The sequence below is a fragment of the Halichoerus grypus genome, chromosome 15, assembly GCF_964656455.1.
Source record: "Halichoerus grypus chromosome 15, mHalGry1.hap1.1, whole genome shotgun sequence".
NCBI classification, from domain to species: domain Eukaryota; kingdom Metazoa; phylum Chordata; class Mammalia; order Carnivora; family Phocidae; genus Halichoerus; species Halichoerus grypus.
The window spans coordinates 47,380,425-47,400,524 of NC_135726.1; the positions used below are offsets into that span (position 1 = coordinate 47,380,425).

Consider the following 20,100-nt stretch of genomic DNA (forward strand, 5'->3'; position numbering starts at 1 on the left):
AGAACTGCATTAGAAGTTAGGATCCACACCAGAAATAGAGAGCTGAGCAGTAGCTTGATTTTCGACAGTTCCTTCCAAAAAGAAGCCTTTTCCTGTGGGCATTCTTTTTTTTTTTTTTTTTAAAGATTTTATTTATTTATTTGAGAGAGAGGATGAGAGGAGAGAGAGAGCACATGAGAGGGGGGAGGGTCAGAGGGAGAAGCAGACTCCCTGCTGAGCAGGGAGCCCGATGCGGGACTCAATCCCGGGACTCCAGGATCATGACCTGAGCCGAAGGCAGTCGCTTAACCAACTGAGCCACCCAGGCGCCCCTTCCTGTGGGCATTCTTATGTGACCCAGGTGGTCCAGCCGGGGTCCATGATGTTTGCACAGTTCAGGCTGTTTTCCACCTGCCAACGTCCCAGAGTGAAGCCCTGTTCACTGAGTGGATGCCTCGTTTCCACTGAGCACAGTTCATGCTGAGAAAGAAACAGTCCCCAGCAAACAGTATCAGGTTCGGGCTTAGAGTCAGGTCCAGGCAATTAAGATCTGTGAGTGCAGGAATCCAGAAAAGCCAGAGGCTTTTCTTTGGCAGCAGCAAAGCTCTGTGGAAGAACTGGAAGATCTTGTTCCAAGTCCCAATGAGGAGAACAGCTTTCCTAAGCCCTTTTTACCTTGTCAATCTTAGAGCTCAAATTGACCTACTCGAAAGTATACACTCCTTCAAGAGAGTGGGAGGACAAGCCACAGACCGGGGGGACAAATATTTGGAAAAGACATATCTGATAAACAACTGCTATCCAAAATATATGAAGAACTCTTCAAACTCAATGAGAAAATGAACAATCTGATTCAAAAATGAACAAAGGACCTGAACAGACATCTCACCAAAGAAGATAACACAGATGGCAAATAAGCATCTAAGATGCTTGACATCATATGTCATTGGGGAAATGCAAATTAAAACAACAATGGGCTACTACTACACACCTACTTTTTTTTTTTCAGTGCAAAAAAAGGTGGTTTTATTAAACTGTGGGGATAGGACTGGTGGGCAGAAAGAGCTTCCAACTACACACCTATTAGAATGGCCCAAACTGGGGCGCCTGGGTGGCTCAGTCGGTTAAGCGTCTGCTGTCGGCTCAGGTCATGATCTCAGGGTCCTGGGATCGAGCCCTGCGTTGGGCTCCCTGTTCAGTGGGGAGCCTGCTTCTCCCTCTCCTTCTGCCTGTCACTTCCCCTGCTTGTGCACTCTCTCTCTCTCTGTCAAAAAAAAAAAAAAAAGATTGGCCCAAATCCAGAACACTGACAACGCCATGTGCTGATGAGGGTGAGGAGCAACAGGAACTCACTCCCATTCATTGTTGGTGGGAATGCACAATGGGGGCCAGCCCCTTTGGAAGATAGTTTCTTACCAAATTAAACATACTCTTACCATATGATCCAGTAATCAAGCCTCTTGGCATTTACCCCAAAGAGTTGAAAACTTATGTCCACACGCAAAAACCTGCACACAGATGTTTATAGCAGCTTTATTCATAATCGCCCAAACTTGGAAGCAACCAAGATGTCCTTCAGTAGCTGAATGGATAAGTAAACTGTGGTCCATCCAGACAATGGACTATTATGCAGGGCTAAAAACAAATGAGCTATCAAGCCATATAAAGACATGGAAGAACCTTAAGTGTATATTACTAAGTGAAAGAAACCAATCTGAAAAAAAGCTACATACCGTATGATTCCAGCCATGACATTCTGGAAGGCAAAACTATGGGGACAGTAAAAGAATCAGCGGTTGCCAGAGGTCGGGGAGGAGGAGGGAGGGGACGAACAGGCAGAACAGGGTTTTTAGGGCAGTGAAACTATTCCATGTGATACTATGATGGTGGATACATGTCACCATACATTTGTCCTAACCCATACCATGTATGACACCAAGAGTGAGCCCTAATGTGAACAATGGACTCTGGGTCATAAATAACGTGTTGATGTATGCTCAGGGACTGTGACAAATGTCCCTCTCTGGTGGGGACTGTTGGTAGTGGGGGAGGCTTCCGTGTGGGGAGAGGAATATGCTGGATCTGCACTTCCTGCTCAATTTCACCATGAACCTCAAACTGCTCTTTAAAAAAAGATCTATTTAAAAAAACTAACAATCAAACTGAAGGTAAAATAAAACTCCAAAGGGGCATTTGCCTGTAGATCGAAAGTGGCCTCTCTGCATCTTGCCTCCTTTTCTCTAAAGGCTCCAACAGGCCAAAATTATAGCAAAAATCATTATTTACAGAGCCTTGTGCTTATTTCCAATACCCCATTGGCTGCAAAAACAAGAGTGTCCCACGCACGCACCTACACACACACACGCACACCCCTTGTTTCTGCAGTAGCTCTCCCTGATCCGGATGATCTCTCTAGTGTGTATTACAAGCATACAACATTTTATTGTTTTGTATTCTTTCACAAGATGGTGTGTTGGGTGCAGGCACAAGGGGAGATGGAGGAGAGGCTCGGGAAATCAGTTTATTACACTCGGGTCCGGGAGACAGGAGGGGTGCCGCGCAGGGACCCATGGGAAAGACAGCATGGCCAGGAGGCAGGAGGCAGGACCTAGGGGAAGGTTTAAGCCACGGCCTTTATTGGGGTTCCTCTGGAAAGGCAGGGCAGGGTGAGCCATTTAGGACTGGTCAGTGTGCGTGATTTCAGTTGGGGTGGTCCCTAGTTGCCTGGCACCTGGCCCTTGGGCGATGAGGCTGAGGAATAGTGCCTGGAGCCGGTTGGAGGAAGTCTGGCTCTGGATTGGTTCGTTTGTGTATCAAAGGCATTCTCAGGCTGGGTTCTTTGCTGTCTCTAAGAATTGGCTAGAAGGCACAATGTCTCCCCAGCCAAAAAGGTCTTTTTTTTTTTTTTTAAAGATTTATTTATTTGAGAATGAGAGAGATCATGAGCAGTGGGGAAGGGTAGAGGGAGAAGCAGGCTCCCCACTGAGCAGGGAGCCCGACATGGGGCTCTATCCCAGGACGCTGGGATCAGGACCTGAGCCAAAGGCAGAGGCCTAACCGACCAAGTCACCCAGGCGCCCCAAAAAGGCCTTTTAAGCTCTCAAAATGTCATAATATATAAAGAACAAACCAACATGTGTGTGTGTGTGTGTCTCTGTGTGTGTGTGTCTGTGTGTATAATCTCAGGACTACCCCATGCTCAGATATTTGCCAGGACTCATGAAACTCAGTACATAGTTGTACTCACCCGAGTACAGTGGTGCGGTTGTATGCACAGCTGGATCATAAGGGAAAAAGATACAGACACTGGAGGGTTATGGGCAGGTTCCTTGGGTCCGCTCCCTCCCCTGAGGGGTCATGCAGTGTACTCTTGACCCCGCAACAAAAATGTAGCAGCAGGTGTGTGATGCCCAGGGAAGCTCATCAGAGACTCAGCACCCCAGGGTTTCACTGGGGGGTTAGTCCTAGAGACACCTTCTTTCCGCCTGGCTTGTACCAAAATCCCAGACCCCCAGAATGACAGCAAGTGTTCAGCATAAACCATACTGTTTGCACAAATAGTCTAAGCGCCAAGAGCCACCCTTATCAGTTAGGTAATGGTGGGAACACTTCCAAAATTCAAGTTCCCAGATGCCAGCTAAGGACCAACTTTGCAAACAGGCCTTTTTTTTTTTTTTTTTTTTAAGATTTTAGTTATTTATTTGACACGGAGAGAGAGAGAGCACAAGCAGGGGGAGCGGCAGGCGGAGGGAGAAGCAGGCTCCCCACTGAGCAGAGAGCCCGACGTGGGGCTCAATCCCAGACCCTAGGATCATGACCTGAGCCGAAGGCAGATGTCCAACTGATTGAGCCAACCAGGCAGCCCAGCAAAAAGGTCTTCCTTCCTTCATTCCCTTCCTTCCCTTCCTTCCTTCCTTCCCTTTCCTTCCTTCTTCTTTCTTTCTTGTCTTTCTTCCTTCCTTTCTTTCTTTCTTTCAAGAGAGAGAGGTGGGAAGAGGGGAGGGGAAGAGAGAGAATCTTAAGCAGGCTCCATGCCCAGCATGGTGCTCGATCTCATGACCCTGGGATCATGACCTGAGCCAAAATCAAGAGTCAGATGCTTAACCGACTGAGCCACCTGGTCGCCTTGCCAACAGGCCTTTCTAAGGCAAGGCCAGCTAGCTTAGACCTTTGGGGCAGTTATTGAATTGACGGGACCATCACGATTTGGATGGTTGTATTGTGGTTATGCAGGAGAATGTCCTCAGATGTAGAAAATACACACAAAAGAATTTTGCAGTAATGCTGGAAATGTACTATATGTTTCAAGGGGAAAAGGCTTTGTGCCATACCTATAACTTCTCTGTTACGTTTAAGATTGTTTCAAAATAAAAAAGTATTAAAAAAAACAATATGGAAGAGGGCAGAATCGATGGGGATGTGGGCTGAAGACTGGCCATAATCTGATAAAACTGGTGCTGGGGAGTCAATACATGGTTAGAACACTCTTCTCTCTGCTTCTGTATATATTTCAAATTCTCCATAACAAAATAAAACGAGCAAAAACCCTGTCAGCAAAGATGCCTTCGAAATGTGGTTCCTCCTGGAAGGGGAGGGAGGTTGCATTGGAGGATACTATGTATTCGTCTTCTTGTGTCACTTCTATACACCAATACACACTCAGAAAATGAGAAATACAGATAAGCAAAAGAAATACAAAATCACCACGGCCAGAGATCACCATTGCACTAACCCTGTTAACACTGTAGTTGATATTCTTTTTTTATTTTAAGTAAGCTCCACGCCCAACATGGGGCTTGAACTCACGACCCTGAGATCAAGAGTCACATGCTCTACGGACTGAGCCAGCCAGGTGCTCCTATAGGTAATATTCTTTTTTTTTTTTTTTTTTTAAGATTTTATTTATTTATTTGAGAGAGAGAATGAGACAGAGAGAGAGAGCATAAGATGGGGGAGGGTCAGAGGGAGAAGCAGACTCCCTGCCGAGCAGGGAGCCTGATGCGGGACTCGATCCCGGGACTCCAGGATCATGACCTGAGCCGAAGGCAGTCGCTTAACCAACTGAGCCACCCAGGCGCCCCTATAGGTAATATTCTTATTCTTCTGAATATATATACATACATATCTACACACACACACACACCCAGAAGGTAATCCAGGATATAAATAATTGTATGCACACATATGTGTATAAAGTGGTATCATTAACTTTGGCATACACACACACACACACACACACAACACGTGCCAAAATTAAATTATATGGCTGCTTTTTTTTTTAAGGCAGTGGTCTCCATCTTTCCCTTCCTAGATGTTTCCCATATTCCTCATATCCGAATTCCCCCAGTTGACTCAAAAATACCATCTAGAGCTGAACTGTCCAAACCAGTATCTACTCAAGGCCCACACACTCCATCTGGTCATGACTCTTATGTCTGTTTCAACCTGTCACAACCCCTTTTTTAAGAAACTGGCAAAACATGCCAACCTCTGGGTGTGTTTGGCTCCTTCTCTGCTGGTGTTTCCCTTCTACGGCAAGAAAGGGGCGGAAGGCCTGACCCCTCCAATGAGCAGTTCATCCTGGGATACAGCAAAAGCAATGGCGCATTTCAGGTGCATCACATCAGAAGACCTAGAACATCTGGGGGCGACTGGTTGGTTCCATCAGCACAGTGTGTGGCTCTTGATCTCAGGGTTGTGAGTTAAGCCCCACACTGGGTGTAAAGATTACTTAAAAATAAAATCTTAGGGGCGCCTGGGTGGCTCAGTTGGTTAGGCGACTGCCTTCGGCTCAGGTCATGATCCCAGGGTCCTGGGATCGAGCCCCGCATCGGGCTCCCTGCTCCGCGGGAAGCCTGCTTCTCCCTCTCGCACTCCCCCTGCTTGTGTTCCCTCTCATGCTGTCTCTCTCTCTCTCTCCCTGTCAATTAAATAAATAAATAAAATCTTTAAGAAAATAAAATAAAGGGCGCCTGAGTGGCTCAGTTGGTTAAGCGACTGCCTTCGGCTCAGGTCATGATCCTGGAGTCCCTGGATCGAGTCCCGCATCAGGCTCCCTGCTCGGCGGGGAGCCTGCTTCTCCCTCTGACCCTCCCCCCTCATGTGCTCTCTCTCTCTCATTCTCTCTGTCTCAAATAAATAAATAAAATCTTTAAAAAAAAAAAAAAAAAAAAAAAAAAATCTTAAAAAAAAAAAAAAGATGACCTAGAACATTTCACTGACCCACCAGCCGTGAGTTAGCCATGACCCTGGACTGGCATGAGGACAGCCTGATCCTGGCTCCCATCTAGAAAGTCACAAGTGTGGTGTCACCCTGATGCTGTACCCAGACCCACTGTCCCTTCTATTGGGAGTTTTCTTCTGTAGTTCCCTCTCCCCCACTGGGACAATTTGTTGCTTTCAAACCAAGTAGTAACCAAGACAGTAAAGTTATATTTCCTACTTCAAAGATCTGAGGCACTTTTGGCAAAATAATAAATTTATTACATATGATCGGCAGATAGTTGTCGCTGATATATTATTCTCTCGATGTTTGCGCAAAATTTCAAAATAAAAAATAATTTTATACACCATACAATCACAGGGGTCCTTGAGGGTCTCCACACATTTTTTGAGCTGGCTGACTTTCAGCTGTGAGACCTGGTTCCCAGCCTCGAAGCTGTAGGGGGTTAAGTTTGCCACCCAAGGTGGCTGGAATTTTCCCAGCTATAAGGACGAGGTTCTACTTCAGAGATGAGCGGCCTTCTCTAAAGGGACCAATAAAGCCCCCTGAAAGCAGAAAGGAGAGGAGACAGGCCAGATGGGACTGGGGCTGAATCAGAGGGCCTCCGGAGGGAGGACTGCCCTATAACAGCAGTAGGTAACTTTGAAGTAAGAACTTTCTTCTAGTAGTTTCTAGAACCTGAAGAGGGGACCTGGCAGAACCCTCGAAGGGATCCTGGAGTACCCAGGATGCCAGGGAGGTACGTGCCCTTGGTTAATGAGAAGTCCTGGCCAGTGGTCCCCAGTCCTAGAAGGCACCGGTCAGGTTGTTGCGCAAGGACAGCCCTCGACTAAGACAACCGGGCCCGCACGACCACACTGGAATTTGTCACACGGGCTCCATAGTGACCAGCCCAGAACTGCGTGTCCTGGCCCCAGTGTTCGAAAGACACAAAGCGGACGCCCATCTTGATGTTGGAGAACACGTGGGTGACCTGTAGGTAGAGAAGAGATCAGGCAGCTTGCACCCAAGCCTTCTTCTCAAAAGCTGAGCCTGGGGCCTTCTGGCTCAGCGGAATCGCACAGTTCCTCATCCTAATTCCCGTCTCCTTGAGTCTGGGTGGGTGGGTTTTGTTCGTAACCAGGAGCATGGCGGAAGTAATGCTGAGTGACTTCCGCCAAGTGACTTCCAAAGCTAAGTCAGGAAAGGCAATGTAGCTTCTTTTGGTTTCTCTAGAACCTTCCTGGTGGAATCCTGAGCCACTAGTAAGTTGAGTCTGGCTGCCCTGAGGTGGCCATGATTTGAGGAAGTTCAAACCAGCCCTCGCAGAGAGATGCCACACTGAAGCTCTGGGACTAAATGAAGCCACCAGCTGCTATATGCACACGTACACAAATGTACACACGCACACGCACACACACACCCCACCCAGCTCTTCAGCTCCAGCCATTGTCTGAAAGCAACTGCCCAAGAGACAGGAACCAGAAGCATCCCCAGCAGAGCCCTCCTTATAGAAACCACAAGAGGTAATAGATAACGTTCCCAGGCCCCACCACCCCTCTCCCCGTGTCCCTGCCAGAGACTCACCTGAAAGCAGACATTGTTGTTCCACTGTTGGATGGGAACGGGCATAGCAGAGAACTTATCCAGGACAGTCTGGTTGGCATCTAGAAGTTGGACAAGGAGTCGGTACATACAGCCACTGTCGTGTCGGGCTCCCCACCTGCGGGAGGAGGGAGGCCTTGAAGGCTGGACGTGCCCACCTCATCTCTTTGGGTGTCTGCCTGCCTCCCCCCAGAATGGCCTCCCCGTGTCTGCAAATCCAAAACATAGTCCTCGGCTCCGCACGCCCTGTGTCACCTGGGAGCTTGGCCCCACTGCAGACCCAGTGACTCAGAACCTGTACTAAACGAGGTCCCCAGCTGGTGCGCAAGGACATGCATTCTCGAAGCAGTGACTCCGAGCAGCCACCCTTCAGGGCACCTCCTCCAGTATTATTCAGGTGACAATGGAAATTGCTCAATGTTTAAACGGTGGCAAAAGATGTAATTTCCAATGGGTACATTGACATTTTAAAATACAACTTTCCATATCAGTCATTGAAAAGGACCACGGGAGGAGCACCTGGCTGCCTCAGTCGGTGGAGCATTTGAGTCCCACATGGGTAGAGAGATTACTTAAAAATAAAATCTTTAAAAAATAAAAAAAATAAAAGGACCACGGGAATCTATATTTAGTCACGACGGGATACCCAGCAATATTAAAAACAAAACAAAACACAACAACATCCAATGTCCATCGATGGTAAATGGATAAATTACGGTATATGCACATAATAGAATAGTATACAGCAATGAAAGCAAACTCACTGCGGTTACACACAATTAGGAATCAATTTACGAACATGCAGTTGAAAGAAGCTAGAAACAAAACATATACTGTGGGACTCTCTCTCTCAAGTACAAAAATGGACAGAACTTGGGGCGCCTGGGTGGCTCAGTTGGTTCAGCATCTGCCTTCAGCCCAGGTCATGATCCCAGGGTCCTGGGATCGAGCCCCACATCGGGCTCCTTGTTCAGTGGGGAGCCTGCTTCTCCCTCTCCCTCTGCCTCTCCCCCCTCTCCCTCTGCCTCTCCCCCTGCTTGTGTTCTCGCTCTCTGTCAAATAAATAAATCTTTTTTTTTTTAAAGCAATTTTTTTTTTTTTTTAAGATTTTATTTATTTGCGAGAGAGAGAATGAGAGACAGAGAGCATGAGAGGGAGGAGGGTCAGAGGGAGAAGCAGACTCCCTGCTGAGCAGGGAGCCCGATGTGGGACTCGATCCCGGGACTCCAGGATCATGACCTGAGCTGAAGGCAGTCGCTTAACCAACTGAGCCACCCAGGCGCCCCAAATAAATAAATCTTAAAAAAAAAAAAGATGAACAGAACTTATCTATGGTAACAGAATTCAGGATGGCGGCTACCCTGGATGGGTAATGATGGGAAAGGAGCTGGTAACATGGATGTGTTCACTCTGTGATAATTCAGAATCACATACCTAAAATATGTACACTTTAAATAAATAAATAAATAAATAAAATATGTAAACTTAAAAAATGTACACTTTTGATGCTAGAAGTTAAAAGTTTAACTCAAGGGTAACGGGCTGTAAAAATACACAAATAAGTTTCTTTCAGAGACTTCTCATCATTCTACTTCTTAGAATTAGATGTCTGCTCTACTTCTCCCACACAATTCTGTCCTCATGTAATAGTGACATATTCTTATTTTCTTCTGACCGGTCAAAAGACTGCCCCTCAATTCTGCGCTCTGCCAACCACATACCAAAATATACATATATGAACAGAAATTAAAATTTTTTTCTGTGACCATAAAGATCTAAGTGTTAACATTTTTCCTTTGGGATTGAATTATTACCCAGCAGTGGTTCCCAGACTTGGCTGCAGATTGGAATCATCTGGAATTTATTTATTTATTTATTTGACAGGAGAGAGATAGCAAGAGCAGGAACACAAGCAGGGGCAGTGGGAGAGGGAGAAGCAGGCTTCCCGGTGAGCAGGGAGCCCGACACGGGGCTCAATCCCAGGACCCTGGGATCATGACCTGAGCTGAAGGCAGATGCTTAATGACTGAGCCACCCAGGCACCCCTGGAATCATCTGGGATGTTGACAAGATATTGTATAGCAAAGAATTTAGCCTTGTCCGGAGGTATGGTGGGGCTTTGCTCTCAGCTTCTGGGAGGTTCTTTCTGGATCCTTGGAATATTATGGCTGCTGGAAGTATCTTTGTTTCCCTGGGGACCTTGGGTCATACCGGATAGCCTACCAATGGGATTACAGTGGGGGGTGGTCGCATCCACACAGATAGTCTCACCGTGGGGGCTAGCCACTCCAGGAAGACACAACGATGTGGCTTAGGATATGTCAGGTGTTATCAGCTGACCAGCAGTCCGAGATTAACCACGGGATGAAGCCCCAATAGAAATTCTGGGCAATGAAGCTCAGGTGCACTTCCCCAGTCGGCAATATTCCATGCATATTGTCACATGGCTGCCAGGGCAGGATTGCATCCTGACTCCATGGCAAGAGAGCAACAGAAGCTCTGTGTTTGGTACTTCTGTGTTTCGATGCTACCCTAGCTCTTCTTCCCTTGGCTCATTTTTGACCTGTTATGTTTTCCTTGTAATAAACTGTAATCATGTAATCGTTCAGTGAGTTCTATGAGTCTTCCCAGTGAATTATGGAAGGTGAGGGTGGTTTTGCGAATCCCCCAAACTTACAGCTGGTGTCGACGTGAGGTTGGTCTTGGGGACCGTGCCCGCTAACTTTGCAGTCAGCTCTAAACTTCTCAGATACTGAGACCCAGCTCTCACCCACAAGCACTCTGATTTAACTGGGATGGGGTGTGACCCGGGCATTGGGAGTTTTCAGTGTTCCTGCGGAATGGACAGCAAAATTTGGGAACCACTAATTGTTACGATCAAAGGGCACACCGCTGACCAAAACAACACAAATATGTTACAACAGCTTGATAACTAATGTCTAAATTAAAAACAGTTTTATTGTAAAACACATCTCCTAATGAGATGGATTTGCAGAGTGCGGGTAAGTTAGGGTGTCTTTAGTTAAAAGTGAATTTGGGAGTGCCTGGGTGGCTCAGTTGGTTAAGTGTCGGACTCTTGATTTTGGACAGGACATGATCTCAGGGTTGTGGGATTGAGCCCCACGTCTGGCTCTGTGCTCAGCTGGGAGTCTGCTTGGGGGTCTCTCTCTCCCTCTCCATCTGTCTCTCCTCCCTCCCCCTGCCTCTCTCAAATAAATAAATAAATCTTAAAAAAAAAAAAAAAGTGAACTTGGGGGCACCTGACTGGCTCAGTCAGTAGAGCATGCAACTCTTAATCTCAGGGTCATGAGTTCAAGCCCCATGTTGGGCATGGAGCCTACTTAAAAACAGAACAAAAAACCGAAGTAAAAGTGAATTTGGTAAGGCTGAAATTTCAAGCAGTCACTTTGCCTAACTCTCTGGTAGTCTTTACATCTGGGGGGCCACACACCATAGTGAGGGGCTTGCTTTTTCTGTAAGACTTGAGGACTCTGAGAAAGGGACCGGACAAGGACAAACCATATGATGTTACCACCAGAGATATGATATGTAGCTGGTGATTTTAGAACCACGGAACACAGCTGTAGAGGATCTGGAATTGCCTCCTTTGAAATGATCTGGGTCACTGGAAAGTCTTCGTGTACACATATCCTAGTTTCAAGACCATCACTACAGAGCATAAGCTCTACAGAGGAGTCTGAGCCTAATTTCAGGTCTCCCCAATCCCTAGCTGTGCCACCAGAGCAAATCTCCTCCCCTTTCTGAACCTCTCGATTGCTCCCAAAGCTCTGAAAAATCTGAGGTCTTGAAATATACATTCTCAGGGGATCAAGGCTCAGAAAAACAAAAACAAAAAACAAAACCCCAAAAAACACAACTAAAACACTTCACCCTTATAAAGCACTGGCTATGTGCTTGACATGTGACCCTATCTTGTAAAGATGGAGATGCCGAGGCACACTGGGACTTGCCCAAAGCCATAAAGATGCAGAGCCAGGGACCTGGAAAAGTCTGGCTCCAGAATGTCAACTTAGGCAACTATCCTACACTGCGACCTCCTAAGGCAAGGAGCATGTCATTCACAGACAAGACTGAGCTGGGCCAAGTCCTCCTGTAACTGGATCCAATCTGGCATCTTGCAATCCGGCTCCATTTGGGGGTGAGGAGAGGGGCTCAATGGTTAAGTCATTCACCTCCCTGAGCTGCATCTCTTTATCTGTAAGGGATTGTTAGAGGTGGCCTCAATGAAGTCACCCACGCAATGGTCATGGCGCCTGTGGTCAGTGCTGAGGAAAGGGCTGTTTTTGTCATCATACTCACCAGTCAGAGACACAAATCTCAATCTTGCCACTATCTAGCAGCTCTGGCCACAAACCCTCCTCCTCCAGGTCCAACACCTGCTTTTTGCGACACCAGCTAGGAAAAAGGGAGAAAAGTCAATGAGAACGGGCAGGTCTTCCTCACAACGGGCCCGGCCCTTGCGGGGTAGGGACATTCACCTGAAGGAAGACACGAAGCAGGTCTGCGAGGGGGCCCCGGGCACCGTTGACCTGTTTCCTTCCACCACCCAGCCGTCCCCACCGTGCTGCACCATCCATTTCCGGAGGCCCTCTGTTAAATACAAGAGGCTTGCGCCCAAGTTCCTCGCCCGCCCACCCGCGGGCCGCCGCCTCCCACCGGCTCCGATGGAGCCCCGCCCCGGCCCCGCCCCCAGAGCGGCCCCCGCCCCCCGCCCCGCCCTCCGGCCCCGCGCTTCCCCACCCTGGCCGCAGGGGTTGCGGATGAGGTTGCGTCCGATCGGGCGGCGCTCGCAGAAGCGGCCCAGGAGGCTGGGCCTGCCGTCGCGGGCTGGGGGCAGGCAGCTGCGGGCGAGCGGCAGCAGGACGCCGTGGTCCCGGGCCAGGATGAGCAGCCACAGGGCCTGGCAGTCCACCAGGGCGCGCCAGCCCCGGCACACCCGGCGGCAGCACCCCAGCAGGGTGCGCGGCGGCACGTGGCTCAGCACCACCAGGAGCAGCTCCGGTGGCAGTTGGCTCAGGTCCAGCGCCTCCTCGGGCTCGGGCTCCGGCGCGGGGACCCGGGCGGGCCGGCCCCGGGAGGCCGAGGCGCCCATGGTCCCCGCCGACCCCCCGCCAGCCCGCGCCAGGTTCGGCGGTGACTGCGGGAGAGTAAGGTCAAGGAGTCAGGGGCCCGCAGCCTCCGCGGCGCGCGCGCAGCTGCCGCCGGCCCCGCCCCGGCCCCACCACGCCCCGCTCCGGCCCCGGGTCCCAAGCCCCCACCTCCCAGCCCGATCCAGCCCGCCCCGCGCACCCGGCCCTGCGCGCGCCCGCCGGGGCCGGCGCGCCCCCCGAGTCCTACCTTGGATCACAGCCAGGGCCCCTCGCCGGCGGGCTCTCTCCTGTCCCCTTGCGTCCCCTTCCCAGCGTCCATCCTTTTACTCGCCAGCCCCTCCCTTTCTACCAGCCAGCATTTCCCAGCCCCCACCCCAGCCTCCCTCTGGCCGGCCGGTCTCTGCGCTCTCTTCCCTCTGGCGGCCCAGCGGCCCCAGCCCGGCCCCCAGGCAGCCCCTTCCCGCACCATCCGTACTCGCCAGACCCCCTCCTTCCCGGGTATTCCCACGGTGGCGGGTGTGGGGAGGACTATCGAACCGGACCTGACGCCGCAGACGAGGCAGGGGCGGGGCCGCCGGGATCCGGGGTCTGTCCGCACCCGCCCGCCTCTGGGAGTGCGGGTAACTCCGCCGCAGGACGCCTGGCGAGGAGCAACTGCAGTTATTTTGGTCAGGCGTCCGGGCGGGAGGCCTCACACCCGTTCACTCCTTTAAAAATCCCCATCGCCTTTATGGTGGGGCAACGTTATCTCCATTTCGCGGGAGAAAACAGGTGGGGTAGGCGCCAAAGGCGTATCTATTTGACTCCAAAAATAAGTGCTCTAACCAGAAATAACACCGGCCACAGTTTACAGAGCGTCTTCCTACCAGTCAGGGTGGCGACCCCCTGAGGTGGGTACCGCTATGTGCCCCCTTCACAGGTGAGAAAACCGAGGCCGGCAGAGGCCAAGTGACTTGCCCAGGGTCGCCAAGCTAGTAGATGACAGAGCTTCGATTTGAACCCAGCCAGGCTGGCTCTAGAATCCCTGCTTTTAACCTCTATACTAACTCTACCCAGTAAAAACAAAATGTAAGCCACACATGTAATTATAAGTATCAGCAAATAAAACCAGACATGGATCCTTGTCCATGTGGAACTGAGATGATGAACAGAAGACATAATAAGCAAATTATAGAGTGTTGGGCAAGTAATTAAAAATAAAAATCTCCTGCCAACCTTGGAAAACCTCTCCGTAAACAGGAAAGAATGAAGCCATTTTATTATTAAAGCATTAAACCAGACGACAATGCACATGGGCCGTGATGAACAAGAGACATGACATGTAAATTACATAGTGCGTTAGAAGCTAATTAATGCTCTGGAGGAATAGACTAGGAAGGGGAATAGGGCACAAGCAGTCTGGGTGGGAGACCTTAATTCTGAAAGATAGATTGACTATTACCCTGGCCTATTGCTTTTCAACACATACGTTTTCAATGAACTTTTGACGTTTTCAAACCTGTCCAAAAGTGGAACAGTGTAAGGAGCACCCAGGTCCACGATTACCTCCTGGCCAGTCGGGTTTCATCCCCACTCCCACCCACTTGCTCCCTGCTGAAAATTTGAAGCAAATCTTAGACATTACACCCTTCTGTCCATAACGAAAATTATTTTTTTCACGTAATAGGTCAGCTGTGGAAATCTTTTTGATAATGAGGTTATGAAAATTGGTTATGACCCAAGTATATGAGTTCAAAAAAGTTTTTTTTTTTTTTTAAGGTTAGAAAAAAGTTTAAGGGGCGCCTGGGTGGCTCAGTCGGTTAAGGGTCTGCCTTCGGCTCAGGTCATGATCCCAGGGTCCTGGGATCGAGCCCTGCATGGGGCTCCCTGCTCAGCGGGAAGCCTGCTTCTCCTTCTCCCACTCCCCCTGCTTGTGTTCCCTCTCTCGCTGTGTCTCCGTCTGTCAAATAAATAAATAAAATCTTTAAAAAAAAAAGTTTAAGAACTGAAAGTAGGATAGGAAGGCAACACTGACAAGTCAGATTCCTTCCCATTTCTTAATTCTTCTCAGAGGCAATCTCTGTGAACTCCTGGAATGAGGGCCCAAGCTGTACTCTGATAAAAAGAAAAACAAATGGGGCGCCTGGCTGGCTTAGTCGGTGGAGCATGTGACTCTTGATCTCAGGGTTGTGAGTTTGAGCCCCACGTTGGGTGTAGAGATTACTTAAAAATAAAATCTTAGGGGCACCTGGGTGGCTCAGTCGTTAACCGTCTGCCTCAGGCTCAGGTCATGATCCCAGGGTCCCATGATCGTGATCGTGATCGTGATGGTGATCGAGCCCCCAAGGGGAGTCTGCCTCTCTCTCTGCCCCTCCCTCCTGCTCGGCTCTCCCTGGCTATCTCTCTTTCTCAAATAAGTAAATAAAATCTTTAAAACAAACAAATATAAATGGGGTCAAGAAGTGCCTACCACCTAGTAGGTGATGAACAGAATAATGGCTCCCAGGAGGGGGGTGGTGTGCCAAGCACCCTAGGGGCCCTTTGGGAAGGTTATGGGGGCATTTTGGTGCCATGGGAATGGGGAGAGGATGTCGCTGGGAAGCCACGCACAAGACAATGCCACTCAGTAGAGAACTGTCCTGGATTCCTTTCTTCTCGTAATTGGTGTCCTGTGCATTCTCGTGTAGGAGGAAGAAAGCCTATTAATCTGAGCCTAGAACCCAATTCCATTCTGCATGTCAATGTAAGGTGGGTTTACACGGAATTGTCCGGGGCATGCAGCTACTGGGTCAACTGGAAGATTGTGCTTGGCTTGGTGGGGACTTGACCGGTTTATTCTCCAATTCACAAAACCAGAAAATCTCTTCATCTAGGCAGTGCCAGCTGTGGGTTTTATGGAGCTCCAGGGAGCCCACAGGGAGGGAGGAGTATCCTGGGGCTACATCAAACTCCCCGGGGGAGATTTTTTTTAAAAAAACGTGGATTCTGAATCATCAGGTCTGCCCGGGTAACAAGTTCCCAGGGGATTTTGAAAATTACGTCTCTCCTTTCATCTCACCTTTATGTTATAGTTAGGTATTTTATGAACATTTTAAGAATTATCTGTGGAGGTAGGTTTAATTATCTGAGTATTTCATTTCAAAAGAGTAAAGGCGGCTTGAGAAATTATTTGCTATAAATCAGGGAGGTGGCTCTGGTGGGGATGGGGTGGGAAGGGCTCCCCTGTGGGTGGGGGGGTACTGGTGCTTCTTTCCACTGGAGGTGTGTTTGGGAGGTTGGGTGGGGGGATACCTGCCTGGACAGTTTGCAGAAGTAGAAACTCTGGGACACTGAGGTGTTGGGAGGTAGGCTGCGTGATTAATTCCAAGGACATTAAAGGGTCACCAGCTTGGTTTCCATGCCCCTACCTCTCCTGTCCAGAGGCCACTGGCAGCATTTTGATCCCAGGAAAAGAAACTTGACAGCGAATAGGCCCTTTGTATGGAGCGAAGGTCGGAGGGAGCAGGTAACTAGTTAAACCTTGCTCTCAGAAGGGTGGGGATGTATCTGGACAGAGGCCTACTCCCAGAGGCAGTTGGGGATAATCCAGCCCTTTCTTAAGATGTGATTCAGCCCTCCCTGGAATGCCCACTTTTCCTAGGGCAGGGGAGAAGCTGGGGTGTCAGTGTAAAATCCTCCAGGCTCTTCCCCCAACCCAGCTTCTGGGGGCGTCAACAATGCACCCAGTTATAAACAAAAGAGCCATAGAACCCACAGATCTTTGCCCACAAGAAGTAATTCCTCCAACTGAAGCCACAGATATAATCAAGACCTTAAGAAAAGTTGGACCGGGGCCAGTCTTCAGGGTTAAACACACCAACAAAATAAGAGGCTTTAAGAATCAAAACACCAGGCTACCTGGGTGGGAGACACGCCTAGCAGCCTTTGAAAAGAAATAGGGTCAGGCAAGCAAGGGGTGCGCGGGCGTGCGTGCGTGTTGTGGGGGGGGGGACCTGAAGGGAGAGCAGTGGGTTCGGAGGGTCTAAAGGGAGTGGGGAGGGTGAGGGCCAGGAGGGGCTGCCTCCACCCAGAAGAATTCACCCTCCACCCTATCTGCAGCCCGCGGGACTGTCTAGCCGGAATATCCAAAATGACAGATCAAATGAACATTCAAGTATGACAATGGTATTGTGGTTTTGCTAAAAAAGGCAGAGAGGGAGAGAGAACCTTATCTTTTAGAGATACACCCTGCAAGTATTTTTGGAGGAAATGCTAAGGATGTCTGGGATTGCTTTAAAATGATCCAATGGGGGCGCCTGGGTGGCTCAGTTGGTTAAGCGACTGCCTTCGGCTCAGGTCATGATCCTGGAGTCCTGGGATCGAGTCCCGCATCGGGCTCCCTGCTCGGCGGGGGGTCTGCTTCTCCCTCTGACCCTCTTCCCTCTCATGCTCTCTGTCTCTCATTCTCTCTCTCTCAGATAAATAAATAAAAATCTTAAAAAAAAAAAAAAAATGATCCAATGGGGTCACCTGGCTGTCTCAGTCGGTAGAGCATGCAACTCTTGATCTTGGGCTTGTGAATTTGAGCCCCATGTTGGGTGTAGAGATTACTGAAGAAAAGAAATCTTAAAAAAAAAAATGAAATAAATAAATAAATAAATAAATAAAATCTTTAAAAAAAAAAAATAACTCCCCATTCCGCCCCCAGTCCCTGTCCCCTGGCGCCCACCATTCTACTAGGCACTAGGTACTTCATAAGAGGGGAATCCTACAGTTTTTGTCTTTCTGTGACTGGTACACGTTCAATTCTAGTAGGGTACCGTCAAACCATTTCCCAACATGGTAGCCCCTCTCTCCGCAGGCCGTGGACAGGTTCCAGTCAATTGCTTCACATTCCCACACTGGTTTTCTGTCTTGAGTTTTTTGTGTTTTCGTCATTCTAGTGGGTGTTACTGGTTTTAATTTGTTTTTCCCTGATGATTGAGGTTAGTGCAATTTGTGGTCAATCTTTTTTTAAATCTACACTTCCACCAGCCTCCCTGCCCCACCCAGGCGCCTGGAATGGGGAGTTATTAATGAGTACAGAGTTTCAGGCTTACAAGAGGGAAAGAGTTCTGGAAGTTGGTTGCGCAACAATGTAATTGCACTTGACATCAAGGGACTGTATACTGAAAACTGGTAAGTTTTTAAGATGGTAAATTTCAGGGGGGCCTGGGTGGCTCAGTTGGTTAAGCATCTGCCTTTAGCTCAGGTCATGATCTTGGGGTCCTGGGATTGAGTCCCGCATCGGGCTCCCTGCTCAGCGGGGAGCCTGCTTCTCCCTCTCCCTCCTGCTCCTGCTCTCTCTCTTTCTCTCTCTCGCTCACGTTCTCTCTTTCTCAAATAAAATAGATAATTTTTTTTTAAAAGATGGTAAGTTTGACATTTTACTGCGATTCAGAGTTTTTTGCATGGAAAAATATTAAGATTCCATTTACAAAAGCAATGAAAACCTCGAGGTGGCTCCAAATAAATCCAACAAAAGATACGCAATACTTTATGCAAAAGTTTGTGAAACTTTATTATAGGGCATTAAGTAAAAGTTAACTAGTGACACACAAAAGAACAAAGATTCTACACATCGCCATATGGACAAATCCAAAAGCACGTCCTCGGGGCACACATGACATTGTAGGTTGGTGAGCACAATATACCATACGTAGAACTTAAGAACACATAAAATGATGCTATATGTATGATCATTGTGGGACAAACATGTAGAAGGAGCCACGGTGGGGAGGGGGGGTGGGATTGAAGGAGGGGGAAGATGCACAGAGGAGCATTTGGGTTGTCAAAGCTAGGGCTTGAAACCTGCCAGTCTTGGCTTCAGAATCCCTCTCGGCTCTACTCCAAGTTCGTGGATTCATGGCACCTGCCTCCACCTGAGCCTGGAGCACCAGCCCCTCGCTGAGCCCGACTCCTTCATCCAGCCCCCACCCTGACCACATGCCCCCATGCAGCATGTAGGATGTTGGCTCAGGAAAGTTCAACCACCATCCCAGGGTAATCCTGGCAGCCCTTGACCTCCCCATCCATATGCCAGAGACAGAATCCCCACAAGAAAACCACCTCCCCAAGGGCCACGACATCCACACTAACACCAGTTTCCTCCACCAGATCTGGAGGCCGACGGACCCCACGCCCTCCTCCTGAGCTTAGGCAAGTCACCTGTCTTCTGTCAGAAGCTCTGTTTCTTCCTGAACTAAATGTGGGCTGTCGCCTTTACTCCCCGAGTTAGACAACAGTTTCCTGATATGGCCCATAACAGTCATCCCGCAGCAGCCCCAGGCAGAACTAGTTAAAATGAACTATGACCCTGTGAGGAAGTGCCACCATTAATTCACAAATTCCACAAGCATTTACTGAGCACTGACTGTTTGCCAGGCTGGGTGCTGGGGAACATAGGAACAAATGCAACAGGCAAAGTGCTTACCCTCTTGGAGCTGAAAGCAATTAAGTAAAGATGTAAATAAATGAAGAATATAGGAGGGTGGTGAGTACTATGGGAAAAGAAAAAAAAAAGCAGAGGAGGGGGTTAGAAAGTACAGGGGATGAGGTTGAAGTTTCAGGCAGGGCAGTCAGGGCTCTCACGGAGAAATTGACCCTTGAACTGAGATCTGAAGAGGATAAGGGCTTAGATCACATCAGTATCTGGGGAAGGAGTACTCCTAGAAGGGAGAATGGCAAGTGCAAAGGCCCTGTGGCAGGAGCAAGGAATAATAAGAAGGCCTATGTGGCTGGAGTCCAGGGAGCAAAAGGGAGAGTGGTTGAAAAATGCCCCCAGATAGGTGATGAGGGCGGGCTGTGGGGGCGTTGTCTTTTCCCCTGGTAAGTTGGAGCCACAGAGGGCTCTGAGCAGGGGAGATGTGACCTGACTTAGGTGTTCACAGGCGCCCTCTTGCTGCATGTGGGAACAAGAGACTATAGGTAGCATGGGAAGCAGGATGGTGTCAGGAGAGGAGGTTAGACTGGACTGGGGCACAGGCATGGGAGCAGGGAGAATTGAATGCTTCTGGATAGATGTGTAAGTGGAACGGACAGGATTTGCTGGAGAATGGGTGTGGGGTGCGAGAGCCACACTGAGGATGCCTGGGTCCCCAGGCAAACATGTGTTTGTGGAGTCCCCGTCTATAGAAATGACTGGAAATGTGGTCACTAAATTCATGGCGCCAGGTGAGGTATGGCTAGTTACCACTCAAGATTTAG

At 49.1% G+C, this 20,100-nt stretch overlaps 1 protein-coding gene across 3 annotated transcripts; it reads right to left on the bottom strand.

The window, feature by feature from the left end:
- Positions 1-832: 832 nt before the first annotated feature.
- FBXO27 (F-box protein 27) lies at positions 833-13,284 on the bottom strand. Of its 3 annotated transcripts, none has more exons than XM_078062435.1 (6): positions 13,145-13,284; positions 12,548-12,944; positions 12,286-12,397; positions 12,107-12,202; positions 7,769-7,904; positions 833-1,243 (listed from the first exon to the last, which is right to left on the bottom strand). In XM_078062435.1, the coding sequence occupies exons 2-6, from the start codon at positions 12,897-12,899 to the stop codon at positions 1,175-1,177; spliced, it is 765 nt and encodes a 254-aa protein (XP_077918561.1). In that variant the 5' UTR covers positions 12,900-12,944; positions 13,145-13,284; the 3' UTR covers positions 833-1,174. The 3 variants fall into 3 exon arrangements, with proteins under 3 accessions (XP_077918561.1, XP_077918560.1, XP_035950834.1); XM_078062434.1 differs by lacking the exon at positions 833-1,243 and adding an exon at positions 3,851-3,946; XM_036094941.2 differs by lacking the exon at positions 833-1,243 and adding an exon at positions 6,429-7,175 and having other exon boundaries at positions 13,145-13,281.
- Between the last annotated feature and the right edge of the window lie 6,816 nt (positions 13,285-20,100).